This window comes from Bos indicus x Bos taurus, chromosome 25 (genome assembly GCF_003369695.1).
Source record: "Bos indicus x Bos taurus breed Angus x Brahman F1 hybrid chromosome 25, Bos_hybrid_MaternalHap_v2.0, whole genome shotgun sequence".
NCBI classification, from domain to species: domain Eukaryota; kingdom Metazoa; phylum Chordata; class Mammalia; order Artiodactyla; family Bovidae; genus Bos; species Bos indicus x Bos taurus.
The window spans coordinates 16357521-16380782 of record NC_040100.1 but is presented as its reverse complement, the minus strand read 5'-3'; the positions used below and the strand labels follow the sequence as shown (position 1 = coordinate 16380782).

General features: G+C 47.3%; 1 protein-coding gene across 1 annotated transcript; it reads left to right on the top strand.

The window, feature by feature from the left end:
- The first annotated feature begins 16439 nt into the window (after nucleotides 1–16439).
- MAPK3 (mitogen-activated protein kinase 3) lies at nucleotides 16440–23151 on the top strand. Its single transcript, XM_027526589.1, has 9 exons — nucleotides 16440–16622; nucleotides 17649–17831; nucleotides 19671–19860; nucleotides 20022–20138; nucleotides 20395–20509; nucleotides 21063–21194; nucleotides 21377–21486; nucleotides 21578–21731; nucleotides 22528–23151. The coding sequence occupies exons 1-8, from the start codon at nucleotides 16450–16452 to the stop codon at nucleotides 21698–21700; spliced, it is 1143 nt and encodes a 380-aa protein (XP_027382390.1). The 5' UTR covers nucleotides 16440–16449; the 3' UTR covers nucleotides 21701–21731; nucleotides 22528–23151.
- Nucleotides 23152–23262: the final 111 nt, after the last annotated feature.

The following is a 23262-nucleotide window of genomic DNA, read 5'->3' as shown; positions in this document are numbered from 1 at the left end:
TGGAAACAGATCCAGACCAAGAATATTAGAACACTGGAGCCAGGGAAAATCTTCATAGGTTTCCTAACAATCATGAACCAGAATGGAAATGGATTTCTCAATGCTGACAACAGAAGCCAGAAGCCAGAGTTCTGTGTTCAAAATACCAAGGACAAATCATTTCCAATCTTAAATTCTCTACCCATGCTATTAAGTATGAAAGTAGAATAGAGACATTTTTAGACATACAAAGTCTCAAAACTGTATCCTTCTGTATCAAGGTACTAGAGAACATACCCACCAAAATAATAGATAAAGCAAGAAAGAGGGAGATATGGAATCCAGGACACTAGGAATTCAAAACAAGAGAGACATGAAGAACCAACCACTCCAGATTGAAACCGGTCAGAAGGCTACAGAGAGGTATCTTTTAGAAAACAAAACCAGAGACTTCCCTGGTGGTCCAGTGGCTAGGACTCTGTGCTCCCAATTCAGGGGCCCCAGGGTTTGATCCCTGGGTAGGGAACTGGATTCCACATGCTGCAACTAGAGTTTAAGTGCTGCAACTAAAGATCCTGCATGCTGCAACTAAGACCCAGCATGGCCAAATGCATAAATAAATATTTCTAACAGGAAAGAAAAAAAAATAGAAAAGCTAATGTGTTTGAATGTAATGAGATATTTACACCTCAAGGTAGAGTTAAATCAGGAGACATAAGAGACACGGGTTTGATCCCTGGGCAGGGAAGATCCTCTGGAGGAGGACATAGCAATCCACTCTAGTATTCTTGCCTGGAGAACCCCCACGGACAAAGGAGCCTGGCGGGCTACAGTCCACGGGTTGCACAGAGTCGGACACGACTGAGGTGACTGAGCACACATATAACACAAACAAAACCACAAAAAGAGGACACAATTATTAACTCAGTTGCCGGGGAGAGGGAGGAGCAAGAAGTACGGGAAAAGCAGTCATAGTAACTACATGGTTCACCTGTGGCTACACACAGTTACAGTGACTGTGAACTCTGAATACGGATGTAACCAAATGGTGTGCGATACAGTAACATGGCGGGAATGAAGGTGGCAAGTACATGAAAGATGAAAGAATTAAAACCCCACCTTCCAAAATAATCATAGAAAATGCCTAAAAGCGAAAACTCAAGAATCAATAATAGGGGCTACTTAGATTTATTCTATTTAGATACAGAGAGGAAAGAACCAGCTAACAGGGTTGAATCTAGCACCTCTGGGGAACATAATATGATTGACAAGGGAACCCATTTTTCATAATAAGCCTCACAGAATTCCTAAACATGTGCATAGGTACCTTTGGAAAACACACAAACAAACCTAATTGAGATGGAAGAGAATTCTCCCACTTTCTGTATGTCTGCATTTTTATAAAATGCGTGTATATATACATATATATATGTGCATGTGTGTGTGTGTGTATATATATCTATATATATATATATATTTTTTTTTTTTCAACCAAAAGATGTTTTAAATAATCAAAAGAAGAAATTGGTTGGAAAATATTTCTGGTCACTGACTGAGTAACCTTCCATCCAGGGACATACATTTCACCTTTATAAATAATTATCTGCAAAGCTGAGGCAGTTTTAAAATATGGCCCCCAAGTGTTTTTTTAATGACTTAAAACAATATCTATTCTCTTGAGCTTACAATTCTGTGGGTGGTGGAACAGTTCTTCTGAGCCATAAACTCTCTGACTTTCCTCCCATCAAGAGGTGGGGTCAAGGGAAGTTCCCTGTAGCCTGGTGGTTAGGATTCCAGGCTTTCACTGCCATGGCCTGCGTTCAATCCCTGGTCAGGGAACTGAGACCCCACAAGTCATGCAATGAGGCAAAAACAACAAAAAAGGTGGAGGTCTCGTTTCCTTCCCTGAGTCAGAGCTGGCTGTGACTGCTTCCACAGAGTGTGGTGGAAGTGATGCTAGGTGACTTCCAAAGATGGGCCATTAAACGTCATGCAGTTTGCACCTTGCTCAGTGGAATACTTGTTTCTGGAGTTTGGAGCTTCCAGATAAGAAGTCTAGTTACTCTGCTTCAATCATGCTGGTAAGGACACCCATAGGCACTGTGGTAGAGCCTGTCCTTCAGCCAGCCCAGCCCAGGCCACAGTCATGTGAGTAAAGAAGCCATCTTGGGGACTTCCCTGGCAGTCCAGTCATTAAGGCTGAGCTTCCAGTTCGAGGAGCGTGGGTTCCACTTCTGGTCAGGGAATCAAGATCCCACATGTCTTGAACTGAGGCAAAAAAAATTTTTTTTAAAGAAACAAAGAAAAGAAGTCATCATAGAAGTGGATCCCCCAGTCCCAGCTGTTCCAACCCCAGTTATTAGAGTCGTCCCCAGCTGTTCAGGTCATTCAAGCTGAGACTCAGCCATCATGAAATGGAGTATAGTATATGCCTTTTCCAAATTACTGACCCACAGAATCAATGAGCATTTTAAAAAAAAATGTTTTATACTACTAAATATTGGACTGGTTTGTCACAGAGTAATTGATAAGTGAAATAAAAGCTAGTGACCGTAGCAACATATAACTATGTATTAATATACTCAACATGAAGAAGACAATGCCTACAACCATTACGATGCATAAATTAATCATTAAGTGCTAAATTAATGAATACGTATTTCATTGCATGTACTAAATAATTTTCTCTTTATATTCCAACACAAAACTGATATGTATAATTTTAACTATCAAGAATATCCAACCAAAAACAAAAAAAAGTCATTCCTTCATCCCGTTTGGATTCTGATGATGATGCAATGGGAGAACACTGAAAGGAACTAAGTTGTAAAGGAAATTCTACCAGAGAAGATAGAAGAGCTACCTACTCAGGGATAAATACGCAAGACTGGTATAAACCTTTAAGAATATTGTCAGAATGGGTGAGATTGGGAAGCATGCTACAGACAACAGAAAGGGCTTTGAAAGCTTTATCTGGAAGAAGAAGAAGGAAGAGATAGGCCCATTGCCTAGGGTAGATGGTGTAATATTAACAGATGACCAAGAGAAAGCAGAACCTCTCAACTTTCATTCGGTGTGCCTTCTATAAAGAAAATGATGCTTAAGATTTTTAAATGGTTTAAGGTTGTGGTTCAGAGGAAACTAAAGCTCCCAAAGTAAAGAATAACGATAAGAGAACACTAACTCGATTAAAGTGTTCAAGAACCCAGATCTGCACGCAGGCATCCTCAGGGTGCCTAAAGATACTGGAGATATGGTTTTGGAACCATTGGAGACAAACCTTGAGAAATTTTAAGAAATAAGTACTGGAGATAGGCAAACACTTTCAGGAAGTTTTAAAAAGTGATTTTGAAAATTATTAACCAGTGACTTTGGCACTAATCTCCTGGACCAGGTTCTAGATTCTATATCCTTCAGACAATTTGTGAGCACCGAGTAGTGGGGACAGTGAGAACTTCTCATGTTAAACAAAGCTCATTTCCCTTTTTCATAGGGTTATGATAGGGTTACCACACTGTGAGACAGGGGGACCCTTTAGCAATTGAATTGCCCTCTACCTTGATTTCAAGGAAGAAGCACAGTGTTTCAGGACACCGCTGCAGATCATAGAAAGGGACCTGGGCACAAGTTCAGGAATTCGGTGGGTCTGTAGTAGTTTGAACGTTAATTTAATTAAATGTTTATTTTGGTGATGTCAGAAAAAGGACCTATGAAAACTCACTCCTACATAAAATCAATAAAGAACCCAGCAAAAATTGTCAGAATCAACTTTTTAAAAACTCTGTAAATGAGCCGAAGGTTAACAGCAACTTGAAGAATGCTGATTCAAGAAAAAATGGCAGAGTCTTGGTGGAAACAGTGAGCTCTGTGACATTTTAATTCGCTCGAGTCCTGTCTCCAGCTCTGTTGCTATCTTGTAAAGTAACTCACATTTCCAGTGCAACCTGGCAGAAACTGGAGGGAATAGAAAGGAGCTGAAGGTCCTGACAAGTTTTTAATTTATTTTAATTGAAGTAACAGTTGAATTACAATAGTGTTTACTGCTATACAGCAGAGTGACTCCATTATATATATATTATTTTTAATATTCTTTTCCATTATTATTTATCAAAGTTCTTTCCAAGTCTTATTTCCAAAGAATTGTCATCACTGGCATTGTCTTGTGGTTCCTTGGGAGACCCAACTTACAAGGCTATCTGTATTTGACTTCACTTGGAGCTTGCTCAGTGTGAAAAATCCTCTTCTCAGGGGACATTTGTCAAAAACACTTAAAGGCAAGTGTTTTAACTTTGCAGCCACCTAAGGTAGTAGGTAGCTGTTAGGGCAAACAACAGACTAACCAAAAAGCTTTAGAGGAAATGCTAGGGGAGATCAAACCCTCTGAGATGACGGTGTGAGGAGCTCTTATATGCCCATTCCCCAGAATAACAAGCAAAATTGATGAAAATTATTTTTTTTTTAAATGTAGTTTCTGGAAATTGTCCTAATGGCACATAGCCAATGAAGAAACATTTATTCAAGAAAATCTACTAAAAGTTGGTAAAACTAGGAAGAGTCTGCGGCATTTGGGCCTAACTAATTCCCTGAAACTACCACAAAATTGCACTCATCTCACATGCTAGCAAAGTAATGCTCGAAATTATCCAAGCCAGGCTTCAACAATATGTGAACCATGAACTTCCAGATGTTCAAAGTAGATTTAGAAAAGGCAGAAGAACCACAGATCAAAATGCCAACATCCACTGGATCATCAAAAAAGCGGAAGAGTTCCAGAAAAACATCTACTTCTGCTTTATTGACTATGCCAAAGCCTTTGACTGTGTGGATCACTACAAACTATGGAAAATTCTTAAAGAGATGGGAATACCAGACCACCTGATCTGTCTCCTGAGAAATCTGTATGCAGGTCAAGAAGAAACAGTTAGAACTGGACATGAAACAACAGACAGGTTCCAAATCAGGAAAGGAGTATGTCGAGGCTGCATATTGTCACCCTGTTCATTTAACTTATATGCAGAGTACACCATGAGAAACGCTGGCCTGGATGAAGCACAAGCTGGAATCAACTGGAATCAGGATTGCCAGGAGACATATCAATAACCTCAGATGTGCGGATGACACCACACTTATGGCAGAAAGTGAAGAACTAAAGAGCCTCTTGATGAAAGTGAAAGAGGAGAGTGAAAAAGTTGGCTTAAAACCAAACATTCGGAAAACTAAGCTCATGGCATCTGGTCCCATCACTTCATGGCAAATAGATAGGGAAACAATGGAAACAGTGACAGACTATTTTGGGGGGGGGGCTCCAAAATCACTGCAGATGGTGACTGCAGCCACTATATTAAAAGATGCTTGTTCCTTGAAAGAAAAGTTATGACCAACCTAGACAGCGTATTAAAAAGCAGAGACGTTACTTTGCCAACGAAGGCCCGTCTAGTCAAAGCTATGGTTTTTCCAGTAGTCATGTATGGATGTGAGAGTTGGACTGTGAAGAAAGCTGAGCAGCAAAGAATCAATGCTTCTGAACTGTGGTGTTGGAGAAGACTCTTGAAAGTCCCTTGGACAGCAAGGAGATCCAGCCAGTCCACCCTAAAGGAAATCAGTCCTGAATATTCATTGGAAGGACTGATGCTGAAGCTGAAACTCCAATACTTTGGCCACCTGATGCTGACTCACTGGGAAAGATCCTGATGCTGGGAAAGACTGAAGGTGGGAGGAGCAGGGGATGACAGAGGATGAGATAGTTGGATGGCATCACTGACTCAATGGACATGAGTCTGAGTAAACTCCAGGAGTTGGTGATGGACACAGAAGCCTGGCATGCTGCAGTCCATGGGGTCACAAAGAGTTAAACGTGACTGAGCAACTGAACTGAACTGAACTGAACTGAATTCCCTCCCTCCCACCTTCCCCCAGCTCACCTTAAAGGAAATTCTGACCCAGGTTGGTGTGGCAAAAAGACAAGGCTCCCTTTCCCCTCAGCTCCCTATCAAACCTTACAGTATCTCACCATGAGGGACAGGCCGCCAGCATTTTTTAAACCCCTCCAGCTCCAAGCTGAAGAGGCTAAATTTCTAGTGAGTGTGGCAGAGAAGTAGGGCATTCCCTTCCCCCATGCAAGCCCTACTCATAGGATGAAGGCTCCGTCCCTGGTGTGATGGTCCAAGGATGCCAGGGCCCCAATTGCCCTTATCCCAACTTGCCTGTAGAACAGAGATCCAGTGGTGGGAGAAACATGCCAAGAAGACCAGAAGCTACAGCAGCTAGTACCCAAAGTAGTAGCTGAGAGACTCTGCCCAGGGAGAGACAGCCCATAGAAAAAAAGAGACTTGAGATTCTTCCCCAAAGGAACTGACTTTATTTCAAACTTAGTACAGGAAAGCTCAATCGTAAGCACACTATCAAAAAAAAAAAAAAAAAAGCTTCTTAAGGACCACAAGGCCACTTAATTCACAAGAGAGAACCAGGGGAAGAGACAACTAAAAAGAGCCCTCCTGGGGTAAGAACAGACCACAAAGGCCAATCTTAAAACCTATCCCTGCCCAAATTTAACAGAATCAGACTGCTGAGCAATATATGCCCTGAAGTGAAGTGAAAGTTGCTCAGTCATGTCGGACTCTTTGCGACCACATGGACTATACAGTCCACAGAATTCTCCAGGCCAGAATACTGGAGTGGGTAGCCTTTCCCTTCTCCCAAGGACCTTCCCAACCCAGGGACCAAACCCACGTCTCTCACATCGCAAGCAGATTCTTTACCAGCTGAGCCACAAGGGAACCCCAATATACGCCCTGGGCATTGTCAAAAACAACAGAGCAATCAGCCAGTAATCCGTGGAGGCTAACTGGCAGTGTGTATTATCAAATGAATCAGACAGCTTACCAGAGAAATAAAGAAAGTGACAAAGAGAACTTGCTATGACCCTCGTCATCCCAAGGTGACAAGAGCTGAAACAGAAAGGCAGAGTCCAAGGTTGTGCCCTCCAAGGCACAGGACCAAAGCTTTCACGCTGAGGGAAAACTAACTAAAATAGCCAAGTCAAGTCACAAACAGCAAACAACGACAAAAACAACCCGGGGAGAAGGAATCAGTATTCAGAATTGCTATAGTACCTAAAATGTCCAGTTTTCAACAAAAATTGTGAGACATGTAAAGAAAAAGTGTGATCTACACACAGGAAAAAAAGAAAAAAAAAAGAGCAGGCAACAGAACCTGCCCATGAGACGGACTAAATGTCAGATTTAACAGGCTTCAAGGTAGGTATTATAAACATGTTCAAAGAAGTAAATGAAGTATGCTTAAATCAAGAAGGTAGGATGATGTATCATTAAATAGAGACTATCGAAAAAGGGATGGAAAATTTTTTAAATAACCAGTTGAAATTCTGGAGTTGAAATGTACATTAACCAAAAGGAAAAATTCATTATAAGGGCTCAAATGCAGCAAACTTGAAGATAAATGTATAGAGCTTATGGAATCAAAAGAACAGAGAGACAATGAAATTAAGAAAAGTGAACACAGCCTCAGAGAAATAGGGACACTTTTAAACATACCAACAAACATGTAATAGGGGTACCAGAGGGGAGGAGAAAGAGAGGAGAAAGGAAAAAACATCTGAAGAAAACTTAAAGACTTACCCAATTTGCTGGAAAATGTAAATCTGTATCTCCACGAAACTCAACAAATCCCAAATAGGATAAACACAAAGAGACCAACACCCAGACATACCACAGTTACAGTGGTGAAAGACAAAGAGAAAATCTTGGAAACAGCAAGGAAGAAAAAAAAGGTTTATCACACGTAAGAGGGTTACGATATGATCAACAGCTAGATCTAATTGTAAGAACTAAAATGATAAAACCCTTAGAGGAAAACATGGGCATAAATCTTTATGACCTTAGAAAATACAACAGTTTCTTAGATAAGAAACCTAAGTACAAGCAACAAGAGAAAAACTACATAAGTTGGCGTTCATAAAAATTAAAACATTTTGTGCTTATAGAAAATGAAAAGAATTTACTGAATGGCAGAAAATATTAATGAATCATTTCTCTGATAAGGGTCTAATATTCAGAAGACATAAAGAACTTTTACAACTCAACAACAGGAAGAGAGACATCCCAATTTAAAATGGACAAAGGACTTGAATAGACATTTCTCCAGAAAAAGATATACAAATGGACAGTAAGCCCAAAGCCATCAGAAAAATGCAAATAAAAACTACGAGATATCATTTTATACCTACTGCTACTGCTGCTGCTAAGTCACTTCAGTCGTGTCCGACTCTGTGCGACCCCATAGACGACAGCCCACCAGGCTCCCCGGTCCCTGGGATTCTCCAGGCAAGAACACTGGAGCGGGTTGCCATTTCCTTCTCCAATGCATGAAAGTGAAGAGTGAAAGTGAAGTCGCTCAGTCGTGTCCGACTCCTAGCGACCCCATGGACTGCAGCCTACCAGGCTCCTCTGTCCATGGGATTTTCCAGGCAAGAGTACTGGAGTGGGGTGCCATTGCCTTCTCCGTTACACCTACTAGGATGAGTATAAAAGTATAATAACAATAAAAAAAGACAATAACAAATGTTGACAAGGATGCAAAGAAATGGAAACCCTCACGCACAGCTGGTGGTAATGTTCAGTGGTGCAGCTAGCATGGAAGGAGAGTTTGACAGTTCCTCAAAAAGCTAAACAGAGTCACCATACGATGCAGGCTTCCCAGGTGGTGCTGGTGGTAAAGAACTCCTGCCTGTTCAGGAGACGCAGGTTCAATCCCTGGGTCGGGAAGATCCCCTGGAGGAGGATATGGCAACCCACTCCAGTATTCTTGCTTGGAGAATCACATGGACAGAGGAGCCTGGTGGGCTACAGTCCATGGGGTTGCAAAGAGTTGGATACAACTGAGTGACTTAGCATGCATGCACACACGTACCACATGATGCAGCAATTCTACATATACCCAAGAGACTAGAAGACAGAGATTCACATAAAAACTTGCACACAAAAGTTCACAGCAGCATTATGTATAATAATCTAAAGTGGGAACAGGACTTCCCTGGTGGCTCAGTGGATAGGAGTCCATCTGCCATGCTGGGGACACAAGTTCAATTCCTGGTCCAGGAGGATTCCACATGCCGTGACGCAACTAAGCCCACGTGTCACAACTACTGGGCCTGCGCTCCACAACAAGAGAAGCCACTGCAATGAGAAGCCCACGCACTGCAACAAAGAGCAGCCCCTGTTCGCCACGACTAGAGAAAGCCCACACAAAGCAACAAAGACCCAGCACGGCCATAAATACATAAATAAATATTTTCTAAATTAAAGAGGGAACAACTCAAATGTCCACCAACCGATGAATATATAACCAGTTATATAACCATCAGTTACAGTTATATAAATGGGGCATCCCCATGCAATGAAATATCATTAGGTCATAAAATAAGAATGAAGTTTGACATAGGCTAAAGCCTGGGTGACTCTTGAGAACATGCTAAGGAAAAGAAGCCAGCTGGATAACGGCCACGTAGTACATGGTTCTGTGCGTATGAAATGTTCAGAAGAGGCAAATCCATAGAAACAGACGAGATCAGCTGTTGCCAGGGGATAGGGATGGGGGGACGGGCAGTGACACAACCCTGCAAATATACTGAAAATCACTGCACCGTACGCTTTAAAATGATGAATTTTATGGTATGTGTTATATCGCAATTAAAAAGTTGAGTGTTAATATGCATAAGAATGTAATTTCATCTAAAAATATACTAGGCATAAGAAGTCAAACATAAACACTACTTTGTGATTCCATTTATATGAAATCCTAGAAAAAGCCAAACTATAGTGACATAAAGTAGATAGAACATTGCCTGGAGAAGAGAATCACTAGAAGGGGGCTTTTTAGGTTGAAGAAATTGTTATATATCCTGACTGAGGTGACTGTTACATAATTGTATGCGATTACTAGACTCCATCAAGGCCATATAGTTTAAGTTTTTAAAATATTTAGTTTATTTATTTATTTATTTGGTTGCCCCAGGTCTTAGTTGTAGCCTGTGGGATCTAGTTCCCCGAACAGGGATTGAACCCGGGCCCCCTGTGTTGGGAACTCGGAATCTTAGCCACTAGACCACCAGGGAAGTCTCTGTATACTTAAAACGGGTGGATTTTATTGAATGTAATTATAATTAATTTTATAATTATAATGTATTAATATATACTAATTGTAATATTAATTTTAAAACAACAAAAATTTGATGTCAGATTAGGGAGTTACCTCTTATAATAAAAGACATCTAACACCTGTATTAGAGGAGCGAACGGCAACCCACTCCAGTTTTACTGCCTGGAGAAGCCCATGGACAGAGGAGCCTGGTGGGCTATGGTCCCTAGGGTCACAAAGATTCAGGCACAACTGAAGCAATTTAGCACGGATGCAACATCTATATACTTTTTTCAGTTTAAAGCCTGCAGATTAAAAAGTCTCCCAGACTTTACTAAATCTCACTTTGTGAAGTAAACAGAATCCATTTACGATCCCAAATTTGCATTTGATGAAACTAAAGTTTAGAAAAGTTATGCCACCCACCCAAGTTCACACATAAAAACATTTAAAGCTCAACATGCCTACAGAGTAAGCAGTATACCCTCTTTTGCAGATGAGAAAACTGAGGAAGAAGTTAAGCAACTGATAAGTGACAACAGGATTCACTCTCCAGTAGTTTGATTCCAGAACCTGAATTTTTGTTCTGCTTTTATTTTTTAATTAAAGGAAAGCAAAATGACACAGGTCTGGTAACACACAACTGCAGGCTGAATATGACCTTGGACCACCGGTTTTCAGCCTCCAGTGAAGAATCAGATAGACAGAGGTGTCCTAGGCCTGACACTTATCACATGTGTGATCTCAAGGGTTTCACCCACGCTTTCCACCCCAGCTTCCCAGGTGTGAAAAGATAATATTGGTGACACTGGTTTCACAAGGCTTGTGTAAAAATCAGAAAAGATCACTCGGCCTCCAAAATCTAGCACTTGGGAAGCACTCAGTTTCCCCCTTCAATTTAGCCCTTGCCTACCTAGACAGTGTATTAAAAAGCAAAGACATCACTTTGCTGACAAAGGTCTGTCTAGTCAAAGCTATGGTTTTTCCAGCAGTCATGTATGGATCTGAGAGTTGGACTATAAAGAAAGCTGAGTGTCAAAGAATTGATGCTTTTGAACTGTAGTGTTGGAGAAGACTTTTGAGAGTCCCTTGGACTGCCAGGAGATCCAACCAGTCCACCCTAAAGGAAATCAGTCCTGAATATTCACTGGAAGGACTGATGCTGAAGCTGAAACTCCAATACTCTGGCCACCTGATGTGAAGAACTGACTCATTGGAAAAGACCCTGATATTGGGAAAGATTGAAGGCGGGAGGAGCAGGGGACGACAGAGGATGAGATGGTTGGATGGCATCACTGATTCAATAGACATGAGTTTGAGTGAACTCCGGGAGATGGTGAAGGACAGGGAAGCCTGGTGTGCTGCAGTCCATGGGGTTGCAAAGAGTCAGACATGACTTAGCGACTGAACTGAACGAAACTGATAGTTTTTCCAGTAGTCACGTATGTATGTGAGAGTTGGACTATAAAGAAGGCTGAGAACCGAAAAACTGATGCTTTTCAACTGTGGTGCTGGAGAATACTCTTGAGAGTCCCTTGAGCAGCAAGGCGATCAAACCAGTCAATCTTAAAGGAAATCAGTCCTGAATATTCACTGGAAGGACTGATGCTGAAGCTGAAACTCCAATACTTTGGCCACCTGATGCAAAGAACTGACTCACTGGAAAAGACCCTAATGCTGGGCAAGATTGAGGAGGAGAAGGGGCGACAGAGGATGAGATGGTTAGACAGCATCACCAACTCAATGGAAATGCATCTGAGCAAACTCTGGGAGACAGTGGAGGACAGAGAAGCCTGGCATGCAAAGAGTTGGACACGACTTAGCAACTGAACAACAACAAGCAGCCTGGCCCTAAGGTACTCAGCACATGTTGAAATAATATAACCGGAGCTTCTGCAGTTAATAGGAGTACACCTCATCTCTCCGCAGTTCTAGAAAGTGAATTCACAGAGGCAGAAAGAGAAGGGAACTTGCAGCCCCCACACTTCTAATTACAGTGTTCTATCACTTCACAAATGAATCTCTGACAAACTGTGATAAGTCTCACGAAAGAAAAAGGACACCACGAGGGAGGCATATGAACACTGTATGTTTTAGAGGTTCAGGGAGAGGCTCTGTGTGGAAGAGAATAAAATACTGGACCAATACAAAGGAAGCAATACTCCTTTCTCCTCCCACTGGTCAGGCTACATATAGAAAATGGTATTCTATTTTGGGTGCTGTGTTTTTAACAGGAACACAGTCAACCCTGAGCTCATACAGAAAAGCGCATCCCAGCTGACGAAGGGTGTGGAGGCCATTCCAGAAATACTTAATTCTCTCTTTTAACAAATATTTATTGAATGCAAAACACCTCTTGGTACTGGAGAGGGTTGAAAAGTAAAGACACTAACATTCACAGCTTTCAAGAAATTTTACCATCCAGTAGGAAGAGCAAGATGAGCCCATAAATAAATATCATACACATTTGCTCTAAGACATAAGAGCTGCAGACGTAGCATGTACAGCAGGAGCATACCAGGAAACACTTCATAAAAGGATGGTGTTTGAACTAATCCTGGAAATGGAAAGGAATCCTCTTTTTTCTTTTTTTGGCTAATTACCATCCACAGGGTCTCAAAGAGTTGGACACAACTGAAGTGATTTCACGAACACACGCAGTTTCTAATACATGAAGAAGTGCCACAAAAAAATTAGTATGAGGTTTTTTGGGTTTAAAAAAGAGATCAGTACTTAATAAATTATTCACTGTGTTGTGATGCCTATTTCTGAACACTTCCTCCCTTCTCAGTCTGTGCTGCAGAGCTGAGTTAGTTGAAACGAGACTGTTCATTTGTGTTGTTACTCTGGGCAAATTACCAACTGGCCTCTCCTGTGACCTTCACATCACAAAGAGATGAGAGCTGGTTTAAGATTTAGTCTAGGGACTTTCCTGGCGGCCCAGTGGTTAACACTCCATGCTTCCAATGCAGGTGGCACAGGTTTTACCCCTGGTTGGAGGACTAAGATCCCACGTGCCACGCTACCAAAAAATAAAATAAGACTTAGTCTGGCTAGATCCAGAGCTAGAGCGGCCATTAGAAAAACTTTAACAACACGGTGAGCTGGAGGAAATGATTCTAAAGTTCCTTCCAACTCCACAGTTTAGTGAGCTGCTGCTTTTTTTTTCTGTTAAATGTTTATAGTATCTACTTCTAGAAGGACAGTCAGAGATAAGGTACATAATAGTGCCCGGCACAGGCTTCCTTGGTGGTCCAATGGTTAAGAATCCCCTTGCAATGCAGGGGACAGGAGTTCGATCCCTGATCCCAGAAGATCCTACATGCTGTGGAGCAACTAAACTTGTGTGCCACAAGTACTGGGCTCTTGTGCTCTAGAGCCTATGCTCTGCAACAGGACAAGCCACCGCAATGAGAAGCCCCTGCACCACAAGTAGAGAAAAGCCCTTGTGTAGCAGCAGAGATCCAGCGCAGCCCCAAAAAATTAATTAAAAAAACAAGTGCCTGGCACAGGGAACTTAATGGTTAGGACTCAGTGCTTTCACTGCAGGAGCCCAGGTTTGATCCCTAGTCAGGGAACTAACATCCTGCAAGCTGCCGAGCACAGCCCCCAAAATGGAAAAAAGTACAATACTGACGTCTCCAACTACAAAAGAAGTGTCTAGCACAGAATAGTTGTTTAGTCTCTATTGAGTACCAGTCTATGGAATAGACTAAGAAATCCCAATCCAACCTCCAGGAAAGTACCAACCTCAGCCACTAGAGGGCAATCTCAGTCACACGGCTCGAAATGAGACTCAGATACCGCTGAGGTGGCAGGCACCCCTCCGGATACACCAGCCTTTCCCATGCCGGGAAACTCACTCCTACTCAGGAAACCTGGCTCCACGCTGAACTCCATGGTGTTTTCTCTGAGTCACTATATTCTCCTGTAGTTGCAAAATGATCTGGCAAAAGTCCCTGAAAGGCTTTTTGCTGCTTACTGAGTAACATCCAAACTCCTTGTCGGAATCAGAGGCCTTCCTCAACGTGGTCCCAACCTACCTCTCCAGCCTAAACTCCCCTTAACCCTTCATAGTGCAGACATACTGGACAATTCGTGCTCCTGCCTCCGTGCCATGGTTACCCTGCTCCTTCTTCTTGAAGCCTTTGCTTTATCCTGACCTTCTGAAACTCTGCTCCTTTTCAGCAATGCAATGCTACCTGCTCAATTATCCCCTCCTCACTTCTATAGAGCAGCAGTCCCCAACCTCTTTGGGACCAGGGACCAGTTCCATGGAAGACAATTCTTCCACGGACCGAGGGTAGGGAATGGTTTCATGATAATTCTCATAAGGAATGTACAACCTAGATCCCTCGCATGCGTAGGTCATAGCAGGGTTCACGCTCCCATGAGAATCTAATGTTACCCCTGGTGTGACAGGAGGTGGAGCTCAGGCAGTAACGTGAGCGATGGGGAGTGGCTGGAAATACAAACGAAGCTTTGCTCCTTGCTAGCCTGTCCCTCACTCCTGCTGTGCAACCTGATTTCTAACAGTTGCGGGAGATCCCTAGAGTGATCTTGCCCACCCCTGAGTTTACCCTACATATTACATCCACCCATTCTGGATTACAGTGATTTCTGTTTGTGCATCTTCAGTGGAAGAGAAACTCCATAAGTAGAAAGGCCAGTGGGGTAATGTGCCCAGGATAACCCAAGTGGCCTAAATGGGATTCTAATCCAGGCAACCTGACTCCAGAGAGCTCTTGCTCTTAACTACTAATTCACACTATCCAGTAATCTTTTATCAGCCCCAGTTCCTAGCTCAGAGCTTTGCACACAGTGCCAGTCAATAGCTTATCAAATGAATAACACCACCAATAAAAAAAAAAAAACATTGATCTAATTAGCACATCTTGAACCTTCACTGACTTGTGGGTTACTGGGAACTAGCAACTCTCAGTGTTAATAATCTGAATTAGAATGCCTGACCATAGATCTAATTATGAGCAATTTCAGAATCATAATTACTGTTCCATTTTGTCTCTTGATCTTTAATGCATCCAAGGACCTACTCCCAGCTTCCAAGGAAGACAAAACAACGTGAATACTTACTGAAGCCTAGGAGATGTGTTTTGTGAAGCTCCCAGCTCACATTTTCACTGTGAAGTGATGGAGATGGACTGGATGGTCTCTGAGGGCCCTCTCTTCAGTTTTAACAGTCTGGGAGACAGAATGTAATTAAAAAGAACTTCTGCCTGTGTGTCAGAAGATACATGTTAGTCTCAGCTCCTCAACTCTCAGATTTCCCACTCTGTAAAACTTGATTCACCTATTCCAAAATTTCTGAGTGTCTACGTTTGACTGTAGGGATGGGGGTGGGTGGGGGCTACAGCAATGAACAAGACAGACATGGCCCCCTGCTCATCCAGCTCAGAAAACCAGATGACACCCACACTGTGGGGTTGTTCTAATGAAGAAACTGACCTGGACCAAATGCTGTGTAAACTATAAAGTCTAGCACAGGAGCAAAAGATGATCATCTCGACAGGGTTCCAATTTTTGTCAAACCCAAGGACAACAAAAATGTTAGCTATCCTGCTGTTTCTGGTTTTCACCAAATCCAGTCCACGAATCCCTCACCTCTTCCCTACGCCTCCATGTAAAGGTAGGCTGGGATTATCTGTCCTCAGGATACAAGCACTGCCAGGTTGCTGAGGTCCGGTTCCCAGCCCACTTTGACAGGTCTCCACCCGAAAACCATTAGGCAGGGAGTCAAGATGCCTGGGCTTTCCAGCAATCAAGTCACCTTCAGTTTCCACATCTGTGAAAGAGGCCACATGTGTGAGGAAGCCACCTCCCACGGCTACTATGAAATAAGCATCGTATCACTCAGCATTGGGCCTGGCTCCAGGAGGTTCCACCTCAAGCCCCGGGCCACTCCTCGGGCTGAGTGGGGGCAGCGGGGCCACGTGGCCTGGTCTGGGTCCCGGCTCCAGCACTCATTTGCTAGGTGGCTCTGGGTGAGGTCACCGGGCCGCCCTACAGGTCAGCATTCGGTGAGGGGGTGGGGGGAGGGTCTGGACAGTCTCGAGACTGCCCTGGGGAGCTTCTACGTTGACTGGAGCAGACGAGGCCGACAGGTGCCAGGGACCACAGCCCCAGCGACGGGAAAGCGGGGCGCGCGCGGCGGGGAGGGTCACGTGATGCCGCGGGGGCGGGCGGGGGCGGGGCCTGGCGCGCGCGGCTCCGCGGGTGAGAGGGCGGGCGGGAAGGGGCGGGGCCTCGGGCGGGGCCGCCGGGGGGAGGCGGGCGGGCGGGAGGGGAGGAGTGGAGATGGCGGCGGCGGCGGCGGCTCAGGGGGGCGGGGGCGGGGAGCCCCGGGGAACTGATGGGGTCGGCCCGGGGGTCCCAGGGGAGGTAGAGATAGTAAAGGGGCAGCCGTTCGACGTGGGCCCGCGCTACACGCAGCTGCAGTACATCGGCGAGGGCGCGTACGGCATGGTCAGGTAAGGGGCGTTCAGGGGGAGGGGGCGTCTTTGGGGAGGGGGCGGGGAGGGGTGCTGAGAGCTCTCTGGGCCTTGCGGACTCTGAGCATCCTGAAGAAGCTGGGGCTTCAGGAGGCTGGGGAGCGTCCCAGCCAGAGGGCCTTTGAGTGCTTTCTGGGGGAGGGGGTCACTGCGTAAGGTCTCAGGAGAGGAGGTTTGGGAGCTTTGAACCGACTATTCAATAATGAAGGGTAGGGCATCTGAGTGTATGTGGGGGAGCTCTGGGGACCTTGGGGACCCCATAGACACGGGGTGAGGAGAAGAGAATTAGTCTTCTTGGGGAGGTGATATCCTTAGTGAAGGAGGAGAGAGGGTCCCCTCACTGGGGAGAGGATGCCCTGGATCACCCCCTAGTGAGGCTTGCCAAGGAGTTTGGGAAAAAAGAGCAAAGCTCAGGGCTGGGTGGGGTGGGGTGGGGCTTTGGGCCTGGGGCCAGGGACCCAGTGAGCCATGAGGGGTCCAGGAACACCTTCCTGCAACTTTTAGGAGGGGTCTGTGAGTTCTCCTATCCGCACTGGGTGCTCTGGGCCTTTGTTCATCTGGACATAGCTCTGCTGCCCAGGAACCTCCCCTGACACCCGCCCCGGCCCTGCCTCTCCCTTCTCTCCAGTCCCTCCTCCGACTCCCTCCTTCTCACTGTATTTGCCTCATTGTCCAGTCCTCCACATCTCCCACCCGCTGGACCTGTCTTGGCTTGAGGGAGCCCATCGTGGGAAGGGGAGGATGAGGGGTCAGGGCAGCTCAAATGGAAAGGGTTGAGGAGAGGGGAAGTCAGTGAGCGGTCAGTCTCTTCCTCTGTTTGTGAAGTCACCGAAGGGCTGCCTGGCTGGTCCCCAGCTTTCTCCCTGGAGATCCCAGGCCTTCACAGCAGGAAGGAACCAGCATTGTTTATGACTGGCCAGAGCCCTCTCCTGCTCCCTCCCCGCCCTGCCAAGGCCTGGGTGGGGCCACCAGGCCTGGACACCAACATCTCTCTGGCCCTCTCAGCTCAGCTTACGACCACGTGCGCAAGACTCGAGTGGCCATCAAGAAAATCAGCCCCTTTGAGCATCAGACCTACTGCCAGCGCACATTGCGAGAGATTCAGATTCTGCTGCGCTTCCGCCATGAGAACGTCATTGGCATCCGAGACATTCTGCGGGCACCCACCCTGGAAGCCATGAGGGATGTGTATCCTTCACCTGGGCCAGACGGCTGGCCAGGCCCAGCCTCAGAGCTGCGCTGGGAGAATGGGGGCTTGTTTTCTCTTCCCTTCTTCCCAACCTCCCTCCAAACAAACCCAGTAAAGGAAACTTTCCAGCGGTCAAGAGGCCACAGAGTAAGAAGGCAGGGAGGCCTCAAATGAATCCTGGCCTGCTGTGGCTAGGCAGTGTGGCCTTGGGCAAGTCTGTTCTCTCTATCTGGGCTTCGTAGGGGGCTGGGCAAGATGGGCTCTGTGGAAGCTTTGTCCTCTGGCATCGGCAGTTCTGTGAGGAGATCCAGCCTCTGCCCACAGTCAGCTCTTTTGTTTAACTGATGGCAATTCTTGTTTCTCTGGGTCCTCAGACTGGCAGGAAGGCAGGTGGGAAGAACACTGCCCTGTTTTGAGGGCCCACTGTGAGTCTGGTACGGCTCAAGCCGAGTGCTTTGACATTTTCTATTCTAACTCCCAGCTGCCCTAGGAGATGGGTCTCAGCAGCTCCATTTCAAAGATGAGGAAACTGAGGCTCAGAAAACTGAAATAAAATCAAGTGCTTCTGTGGCTGCCTCTTCCCCTCCCCCAGACGAGAACCTGTCCCCTCTCTGGGCTTCCTGCTCAGAGTCCCACCCCAGTCACCTGTGGACTTGTACCTTGCCCAGGGAGGAACAGACCTGCCTTTGTGGCCACCCCCCCCACCCCCCCACACACATTGCTCTCCTAGTTTGTGGTTCACTTCCTGCCTGGCTCTGTTAGGAGCTTATAACACCTATCACCTCTCCCCTGCCCCACCCTCCCCCACCATCCCAGTCCTCCACCCAAGTGTGGTGATCTGTACTGCACTGTCTGCAGCCCCCACCACAAACTGTGGGCAGGAAACTTCCACACTCACCCTCAGCTTGTCGTGTGACCTTAACCAAGTCACTGCAGCATGCCGGGCGTCTTCATCTTTAAGATAGCAGGGTTGGTCCAAGTGTTCTCAGAAGGCCCTTTTGAGGCTGACTCTGAAAGACAGCCATAACTGAGTCTTCCAGAAACAACCCACATGGCGTTTATTTGTTTATTTATGTTTAATTCTTTTTTAATCTTAGAGTATAAAAGGACATTTACTCCTCTGTCTTCAGGTGTAGGGCCAAGCCCCCGGAGTAGGAGCGTGCCACTGGGAAGTTTCTCCTCATTCGTCTTGCACAAACCATCCCCATAAGGCAGGCATTTATTTTTAAGCAAACATTTATTGCCTGCCAGATGGTGTTCATACATAATCTCATTTAACCTTCTCAATAGCCATGTGGCTCAGGCTTTTATAACAGCAATACTAGTTCACGTTTGCTGAGCATTTACAACGTGCCAGGCACCAAGCTGGCTGCACTGCCTGGGTCATCTCTCAACTAATCTTTACCCTCACTCTCTAGAAAGGTTTTTTTTCCCCTTACTTTACAGATGAGGAAGAGAGGCGCAGACAGGGCTTGAGTTCCTAAAAATGAATGAGCAGTGCAGGAATGGTTGACACTGGCAGGTGAACTCCAGAGTTACTGCTCTTAGCTGGGACGTTCTCCTGCTTCCCATAGTTTATTATCCCCATTTTCTCAATAGGGAGACTGGGGCCACAGAACTGAGATGCTTTGCTCAGGGTCACCAGCTGAGATCCAGCAGAGGCCTTGAGCTCACCTGCTGAGTGTGGGCCTTGCCCAGCTCATGATATGAGCTGGCAGATCTGTTGAGTCCCAGGGGCATCAGCTGGAGGGATGTGAAACCTGGTCAGCAGAGTCTGTTCTTCTTAACCAGTTGCCTCCCACTGCCCCCACCTGGGGGCCCTCTGGCACCCACCTCAGCTACATCGTACAGGACCTGATGGAGACAGACCTGTACAAATTGCTCAAAAGCCAGCAGCTGAGCAACGACCATGTATGCTACTTCCTGTACCAGATCCTGCGGGGCCTGAAGTATATCCACTCCGCCAACGTGCTCCACCGGGATTTAAAGCCCTCCAACCTGCTCATCAACACCACCTGCGACCTTAAGGTCTGAGGGTTGCGTGCCCGTCTCCTTCTGCCCCTGGGGTCTCAGGCTTCAGGGTGACCAGTAGTCCCCTTCCCACCATGGGTAGGAGAGACATGGCGATATGATTAGTTGGGCCCAGGAGGCCTTGAGCACTGAGCTCAGCAGCCTGGTTTGCATTCTAGATCTGTGATTTCGGTCTTGCCCGGATTGCTGATCCCGAGCATGACCACACTGGCTTTCTGACGGAATACGTGGCCACACGCTGGTACCGGGCCCCAGAGATCATGCTTAACTCCAAGGTAGGGGGCCCACCCACCTGTGAAGGGAAGAGACCGGATACCGGAAAGCCCTGCAGCCACCTCTTGAGTCCAGCACTGACCCTCATGATGCAGGAAGTCTCCCCTCTGGGCCTTGTCACACTATTCTGGTCCTTGGGCTATGGAAAGAAACAGGATTCACTCCCCAGGCCTCTGCCCTCTGCTTCCCTGGCTGGTGTTGACCCTAGGGTCAGGGGTGCTGGCTTGGCCCAGGAGCCCACCACTTTCTCCTCCCCAGGGCTACACCAAGTCCATCGACATCTGGTCTGTGGGCTGCATTCTGGCTGAGATGCTCTCCAACCGGCCCATCTTCCCCGGCAAGCACTACCTGGACCAGCTCAACCACATTCTGGGTAGGGGGGATTGGCCAGCTGAGTGGGAGGGAAACTCGCTTACTGGAGGTGAGATTTCTATAGGGTCAAAGTTCCCAGGTGGCTCAGAAGATAAAAAGTCTGCCTGCAGTGAAGGAGACCCGGGATCCATCCCTGGGTCAGGAAGATCCTCTGGAGAAGGAAATGGCAACCCACTCCAGTATTCTTGCCTGGAAAATCCCATGGACGGAGGAGCCTGGCAGGCTATATATAGTCTGCGGGAGTCAGGTCAGGGGGACCACCACGTGTAGTCCAGGAGCCCCTACAGCATTCACAGTGTTTCACTGAGTTACAGATACTGTCCCCATTTGATAGACGGGAAAAGCAAGGCTCCATACACCCCACACTTAGGAAGTGCTTGGGCCAGGATTTGAACCTGGGGCTGCCAGATCCAGACCCCCTGCTCTTCACCCCCATAGTATTGACTGGGAGATAATGGTTGGCCTGGAGCAGGTTGGTGGAGGGCTCTTATTCTTGGCTCCTTCTGTTTGCAGAAGGGAGAGATTGCTTACCACGTCACCTGCCTTACCCACAGGTATTCTGGGCTCCCCATCCCAGGAGGACCTGAATTGTATCATCAACATGAAGGCCCGAAACTACCTACAGTCTCTGCCCTCCAAGACCAAGGTGGCCTGGGCCAAGCTTTTTCCTAAGTCAGACCCCAAAGGTGAGAGAGACTTGGGAACTTGTGTGATAAAAACTGGGTGTAGAGGAAGGTACAAGAGCCCAGCAGCTGTCTGGGACACAGAGGCCTCTGGACCAATAGGCCTCTGAACACAGAGAAGCCAAGTAGTGCTTCTGAGAGCTTCTCTGACCTTCCCTTTGACCTCTGACCCCTGAACTTCCTAGCTCTTGACCTGCTGGACCGGATGTTGACCTTTAACCCCAACAAACGGATCACAGTGGAAGAAGCGCTGGCTCACCCCTACCTGGAGCAGTACTATGACCCAACGGATGAGGTGGGCCAGCCACTAGTGGCAGGGCTGACAGATGGACAGGGGTCTTCCCTCAGTCCCTGCCCTGAGCCACCTCACTTCTTTGCCACCGCAGCCAGTGGCCGAGGAACCTTTCACCTTCGACATGGAGCTGGATGATCTACCCAAGGAACGACTGAAGGAGCTCATCTTCCAGGAGACAGCCCGCTTCCAGCCTGGGGTGCTGGAAGCCTCCTAACCTGGCCGGCTGCCTCTGCTCCTGGGGCCTGGTGAGTGCCTCCCCTGCCCCTGCACAGATTCACCCTGAGACCAGAATGCCCAACGCCTCCGTGAGGTCACAAGCCTGCTCACATCCACGAGCCACGTGTTTGGTGGCAACAGAAGGGCTAGAGCCTGCCTCGGCCACAGACCTGCGGTCCCCAGCCCCGCATGTCTCCCCCATGTCAAAATCTTGCAGACTCCAGCCCCAGGTCACGAAGGGCCCCCCTTACCCACCTGAGGAAACGGAGCCAGGGTTTGGCTCCCCCAGGGCAGGCAGAGAGGCAGGGGGAGCAGTAATTGCTTTGGGAGGAGCCAGCAGCACCCAGCCTGACCCACATGCCAGGCTTCTCACCTGGTGTCCAGGTCAGCAGTTCACACACCTGCGGGAACCTGGCTGGGGCTACACCCACACTGCTGTGCGGACCTCCTCTCATTTCCTGTCTGTCTTTGGCCAGCTGTAACCTGATAACAGCAAGGCAGACACACCCGGGTTCAAAGCCCAGCTCTGCTACTTAATAAGGGCTGTGTGATATTGTGCAAGACACCTCACCTTGCTGGGCCTCAGTCTCCTGGAGACCACCTGATAATGAGAGCAAACTCCTGCAAGACGTTTGCCTGTATCGATTCACTTAGTCCCGATAGCAGTACCTTGAAATGGGTATTAATATCACCCGCACTGACAGATAAGGAAAGCCAGCTGCGTGCCACTCAGCCGCAAGGTGATAGGAGGGAAGTGAGGGTCGGGGCTCTGGCAGGTCAGCCACTGGTGCTAATGGTTCCTTTCCTGCCTGCCTTTTTGTCTAGGCCCTGCCTCCTGCCTGCCCCTCCCCTGCTGGACTGTTAGAAAATGGACTGTGTGCCCAGCCTAGACCCCCCCGACAGCCCAGGTCGGGGTGGAGGGCGGGCCTGGCCACCTCCCTTCGCTTTGCTCAGGCGTCCTGCCTCAGGCAGGCCAACACGCCCTTCCTTCCCTCCTCCCACCCCCACCCCCCTGCCCCGGACCTGAGGGGCTCAGGTGGCCCCAAAGCAAATTCCCCTCTGCTGCTCTGCCTTTGTCTGCCCGGCTCTCCCAGTCTCTGGTAGTTCTGGAATCCAAGGGCTCTGGTTGCCTCGGACTGACTGAGGGGCGGTGGGGGAGGGGCGAGGAGGACACGAGATGGGACTCAGGGTCAGCCCTGCCCCTCTGGCCTCATTAAAACCCCACCCTGTTTTCCCTGAAGGAACATTCCTAAGGCTCAAGGGCTAGTACCCCTGAGGAGCGGGGGCCCAGGTCTCAACCCCTCCCCTACAAAGCTGCCACATCTAACATCCCTGCTGCTTCCGTGTGTGGGTGAACAGAAGTGGAGGTGGGGGCACGTGGAGCGCCCAGGGCCCCCGCCCACCCCTGTGCCTGTATCTAATATATAAATATAGAGATGTGTCTATGGATGGTCCTGGCTCTGTCTGTGTTCGCCGACACCCTGACCCTCACCCTTGCTGCCCTGAGCGCTGCCTCTCCAGCCCGATGCTCTACCTGGCATGGTGGCCTTCGGGTCCCCC

Bases quoted from the DNA above. Each gene is read 5' to 3' on its own strand.
- MAPK3 (XM_027526589.1), top strand. From the start codon at position 16,450: ATGGCGGCGGCGGCGGCGGCTCAGGGGGGCGGGGGCGGGGAGCCCCGG. The intron at 19,861-20,021 runs GTCTGAGGGTTG...TTTGCATTCTAG, and splicing joins ACACCACCTGCGACCTTAAG to ATCTGTGATTTCGGTCTTGC. The intron at 20,139-20,394 runs GTAGGGGGCCCA...TCTCCTCCCCAG, and splicing joins AGATCATGCTTAACTCCAAG to GGCTACACCAAGTCCATCGA.